Raw genomic sequence first — 5,974 nt, forward strand, 5'->3', positions numbered from 1 at the left:
ATTAGGTTTTTAAAGCCAGCTGCAAATAGAACAATGAATGCAGCAATCTGATTGGTTGCCATGAGTAACTGCCATGGGGCAAATTTGCCCAGTGTTGATAAATGACCCCCAGTGTTGTGTCAGGAAGATGTTATAGCAGTAGGCCAACAACACAAATATGTGAATTAAGTAACTAGATATAAGGGCATCTGTCCAGAAAATATGGAGATACAGAAGTGTAGGGATTTAAAGCCATATGGAAGCTATGGGTCCTACATACATTTACAAACAAAGTAAATATGAGCATTTGTGCAAGGATTACATTTTCCTTCTATGGTTCAGAAGACACCGGGATGTCAAAAGATTACCAGCACAGGATGGTTCCTTTATTGTAACAGTTTCACATTTGTGATTTGAGGTGGAATGTATATAGACCAAATATTTGAAAAATGTGTATCATATTTTGCTAATAATAGTCAACCTTAATCACAAGAAGAATCTTTCAGAAAAGAGACCACCAGCAACGGCTGACAACAAACAGGAATGAATAGTGGGACAAAGGGAAGGACATGGATTGTTAGGCAGCAAATGTGATTCGGCATCACAGAGGATAAACCCTAAGGCAATTAAAAGATGATTAAAGGTAGTTTTGAAAAGCTCAAATTCAGAAGAGGCTAAGGATCAGGCTGAAGTCAGAGCAGATGCAGAACAGATGGATTTAAAGTAGTGGCAGATAAACAAAACCAGGATGATAAATGGAATAGAAATATCTGAAACTGGTGCTTCAAGACTGAGCAAAAGTTGAACTTTCTAGGTTAGTAAATTATAGGTGCAAATGATAATGAAAAATTCTGACTGAAGTTTCAAGTTTCCCAAAGGTCTTCCAGCAGCAGAGTTCCCCAGAGAAGTGCCAAAATATGTAGAATGATAAGTTAATTGATTAAGTCAAGCACATCTTGGAGGGCCAGAAGATCCTTATCTGGTAGTGAGTGAACCATGACCATTGTTTCCTTAAAGTTTCTTTAAACATGGAGAGGCCCTTTCATCAAACAAGGGATCTCTCTCGGATATGCCCACATTGAGGTGGGCAATATCAGGCTGATCCGATCGTGGGCCTATCATAATATAGGCAAAATGGGGGACCGCATCAACGAACAGATGTGGCCTGCGATCAACCCTGCCCAATTGACATCTGGTCAACGATCAGTCAAATATCGTTTGGGGAACCCTGTCGCAGGGCCCCACGCACGATAAGCTGCAGACTGTCAGCAGTAGTGATAGGCGAATTTATTCGGCAGGTGCAAATTTGCAGCGAATTTGCCTGTTAAATTCCCAAAGTTTTTTTGACGCCAGTGACGGTTTCGGTGCCGACGCCAATTTAGACGCAGACGATAAACGGACGCCCATTGACCTTAATGAGTTTGCATATTTTTGGCCAGTTTCGCAAAACGGGACAAATTTGCCCATCACTGGTCAGCAGCCTTTATCGGCCCATGTATAGACAGCTTTAGTCTTAGAATTCACAATCACTGCAAGCAGACAGTCAACATTATGTGGATTATCATCCCAAAATCTTGTGTATGTGCCAGAATGAGTAACATGATGCCATGCCCATGTGCCAGCGACATAATTATACACAGTGAGTAGAGAGGGAGAATGTGAAGAGTGCAGTGATATTCAGGAAGCGCAGAATGGAACATGATTGCTATGTATGGGGCATATATATGGTGGAAGCAATATACTGTTTGAATGACAGCTGAGATTTTTATATACATTTATAAAATACATAAATAAAAATAAACTATTTCACCTTTATGATCATTTTGAAAAGGACTTTTATTATACAGCTTTTTGCATCTGAATTACAGGCCCCCTTTCAACACTTTCCAAAGGCTGAGATTTTAGCTCCAATTTGAACAAATTGGCACGGGTGTTATTATATAGTGAATAAAGTACCCCCTCTTGTAAAATATAAGGATATTATAAGTTACCGAGGAGTTTCATGACCATATAAAAGTACGAGTCCGAAGGTCGGTAACTTCTAATATCCTCATATTTTGCAACTGGGGGTACTTTATTTATTATAACACACACGTTTCAGTGAGTCATGTGACACAAATGACATCAGAACTCACCGTTTATAACTGATGACATCAGAACTCACCGTTTATAAGGCTATTATTTACAGGTTATTTATGGCTTTTGTGTATTATAGAGGAATTTATACCAGACTCTGCTTCTCCCATATTTTCAGGGCACAAGAAACACAAATGCCACATAAACAAAACAGGGAGAACAAAACAAATCAGACCAATACACATAATAGCCAGAATTACAGTTCTTTTTGGTGACACTGGTCTTGGATAACAGTAAATTTAATTGTAAGGTTGTCTAAAAAGCTGCATCAAGTGAAACATTTGCACAAGCGAATCTGGTAGCAAAGGGACTAGGAAAGGTACAGATGCAGATTGGCAAATATATTGGCAGGAGATAGAACTCAACACAAACACAAGATGGAAAAAGCATACAATAAATATGGCAGTTCTTCCATCCATATCATCACTGGATCTAGGTAAGGTTATAGGTCTGTCTGATGATCATTTGAGGCTTTGCTAACATGTTGAAAGATCTCCAGATGACTAAATGATAAGTGTTTTATCCATATACCTGTAAAGACCCCGGTAATCAATTTACAACACAGCTGGTAAAGATGATGAAGATGTATAGAATCAAAAAGGTTTCTGCAGACTCTCTGAAGCATGATTTTTATATTAAAATCCCATTTGGGATAGCAAAGAAGGACAGATAAAGGGGACCAGGCATTAATCATGGATTTTATTTTCAGTATATGTAAATGAAGTGCTTTGGAAAAGGGCACACGAGGGCAAAGGACTCAAGTGTTCACGGCTGTGATTGCCCCCATAGTGTAAGACCCACCAGATCTCAGTGTCTGTTCTAAAACCTGGTTCCCCTTCAAACAACAGATGGGATTGGGTTTTTCAAGGCAAGGACATCTCAGAAACTAAAGATATGAGACAGAGGTCTAGGGCTTAGAAAACGTTGGAGTACACAAAGCCTTTTTTGCCCTTTTGCACTGAGGTTACCATTAAATGAGGCAATATAGCCATTCTATTGGTTTTAAGGGGCTGTTTTCAAAAATAAACTGAGACACATTCAGTTACATTGAGTAGGAGAAACAACAGGCTGCCAGAAAGCAGTTCCATCCTAAAGTGCTGGCTCTTTCTGAAATCACATGACCAGGCAAAATGAGCTGAGATGCACCTACACACCAATATTACAACTAAATACACTTGCTGCTTCAGGAATGACATTTTATATTGTACAGTCAATTATTTGCAGTCGGGGGTTGTTCACCTTCAAACAACTAGTTGTTTTCAGACAGATCACCAGAAATAACAACTTTTTCCAATGACTTTCTATTTTCCTTGTGTGACCATTTTTCTAATATTGAAGTGTAAAGTGTCATTTTTCCCCTTCTGAAGCAGTTTTGGAAGGAGGGGTCGCTGACCCTGTCAACTGTTCTAAATTGATACATTTAGTAAGTTGATACATTTGTTATCTCACAAGGAAACTTTGGGCAACTTCGGAAAATGAAGCGCCGCGAGTGCCATCCCGCTGGTGATTTTTCATTATAACTGGTGGAAAGGTAGGGGAAGGCAGTGTGTCGTTACCCTTAAAGGCAGCTGTTAGAATTGATACAATAGTTGCTGATATTCCACAGATACTGCTGAGAAATGGATCAACTAATTGTATCAACTAAATGTATCAACTAATTGTATCAACTAAATGTAACAACTAAATGTAACTAATAAATGTAGCGACTAATTGTATCGACTAAATGTAATAACTAAATGTAACGACTTATTGTATCGACTAATTGTATCAACTAAATGCTGAAAAATTGTAACAGTTCAGAGTCTGAATCACCTGAATTACTGAGCCGTCAGATTGAAACACCAGAGACACAAACATTCAACTTTACACTTGGATTTTGTAAAAACAGTAAAACATAAATAATGGAAAGTAATTGAAAAAAGTCTTTATTTCTGGGGAACAATCTGAAAACAACAGAATTAAAAACTGTAATCAACCGTAGCCTCCGGGCTGACTGGTTTTACTGTATTTGTGTCTGTTCTGCATTGGAAAAAAATCCACATATAAATGATGAATGTGTTAAACCAAGTGAATAATCAATTACTGAGGGTGGGATCCAGTAAGGGCACTTGTGTAATTAAAAGAAAATGAAAGTGACCACTGGACACACAATGAGAATTGTACCTGGGATGTTATAAACTGGGCCCACAAACAAACTGGGATCTGTGCGTAAATGTGCGAGCGCAGAGAGAAGCCACGTGTGTGTATATTATAAGGAGTATAATGAGTATATAAGGAGTATAAGGGGTGGATAAGAGGAGTAGATTAGGAGGAGATAGACATGTAATGACGGTACTGTGTGTATAGTGTATAGTGTATGTGGAGTATATAAGGAGTATATGTAATATATAAGGCGTATAAGAAGTATTTAGACATGTAATGACTGGACTGTGTGTGTGTGTGTATATGTATAGTGTATAATGATATGATAAGGAGTATAAGGAGGATATAAGCAGTATATATGGAGTATATAGACGTGTAAACTGTGTGTGTGTAGTGTATAAGGCGTATATAAGCAGTAAGTAGAGTATATAAGCAGTATATAGAGTATAAGGAATATATAAGGAGTATTTATAGACATGTAATGACTGTACTGTGTGTGTGTGTGTGGTGTATAAGGAGTATATAAGCAGTATATAGAGTATATAAGCAGTATATAGAGTATAAGGAGTATATAAGCAGTATATACAGTATATAAGCAGTATATAAAGAGTAGATAGAGTATATAAGAAGTATATAGAGAGAGTATATAAGGAGTATATAGAGTATATAAGGAGTATATATATATATATATATATATATATATATATATATATATATATATAATATAGACATGTAATGACTGTACTCTGTGTGTGTATATAGTATATAAGGAGTATATATAGAGTATATAAGGAGTATATATAATATAGACATGTAATGACTGTACAGGAGGATCAGCCTCCCTCTCCCTTCCACCCCCAGGCCCAGTAGAAGGAGGAGAGAGAGAGAGAGTCACTGGGAGGAGGAGGAGGAGGAGGAGAGCGGGGGAAGCTCAGGGAGGGGTCGGTTGTGGATTGTGAGTCGCACGGATATTTGGCACAGGATTGTTCCGCCTTTAAATCGCTTCTCCGCAGTTTCTCGCTGTTCGGAATGTTCCGGAGGAGCGGACTCTCCTTATAAACCTCCCGATCACTTCCCGGATCCCCCGAGCTCTCACCATGCGACTCTCTCAGGAGCCTCCCCGCGCCCTCACCGACGGCAGCTACAGCCGAAGCGGAGCCCGGTGAGGGGGGACAATGAGCGGCGAACTAGAGCCTGAGTGAGTGTCACCTGTGTGTCCTCTACCTTCTCTATTGCACCGACATTGCACCGACATCTGTGTGTGTGTGTGAGGCCTGGGGATGGGGATTGTGTCTGTCTCTTACTGACTCCCGACTGCTTCTACTGCTCCTGTTACACTTGTGTGTTTGTGTGACCTCATAGACTATACACTGTAATAATACACAATCATACACAATAATACACAAGAATGATAGACAATACACAAGAATACACAATCATACACAATAATACACAATAATGATAGACAATACTCAAGAATACACAATCATACACAATAATACACAATCATACACAAGAATACACAATAATACACAAGAATGATAGACAATACTCAAGAATACACAATCATACACAATAATACACACAAGAATGATAGACAATACACAAGAATACACATTAATGATAGACAATACACAAGAATACACAATCATACACAATCATACACAATAATACACACAAGAATACCCAATAATACTCAATGATACACAACCATTCA

At 38.5% G+C, this 5,974-nt stretch overlaps 1 protein-coding gene across 1 annotated transcript in view; it reads left to right on the forward strand.

Annotated features, from left to right (window-relative positions):
* The first annotated feature begins 5,168 nt into the window (after positions 1 to 5,168).
* Positions 5,169 to 5,974, forward strand: part of spred1.S (sprouty related, EVH1 domain containing 1 S homeolog) — a 46,237-nt gene continuing 45,431 nt past the window's right edge. Inside the window, exon 1 of the mRNA XM_041574660.1 lies at positions 5,169 to 5,455. Coding sequence (XP_041430594.1) covers positions 5,433 to 5,455 — 23 coding nt within the window. The 5' untranslated portion in view covers positions 5,169 to 5,432. The remainder of the gene's footprint in view (positions 5,456 to 5,974) is intronic.

This window comes from Xenopus laevis, chromosome 8S, assembly GCF_017654675.1.
Source record: "Xenopus laevis strain J_2021 chromosome 8S, Xenopus_laevis_v10.1, whole genome shotgun sequence".
Taxonomy (NCBI): domain Eukaryota; kingdom Metazoa; phylum Chordata; class Amphibia; order Anura; family Pipidae; genus Xenopus; species Xenopus laevis.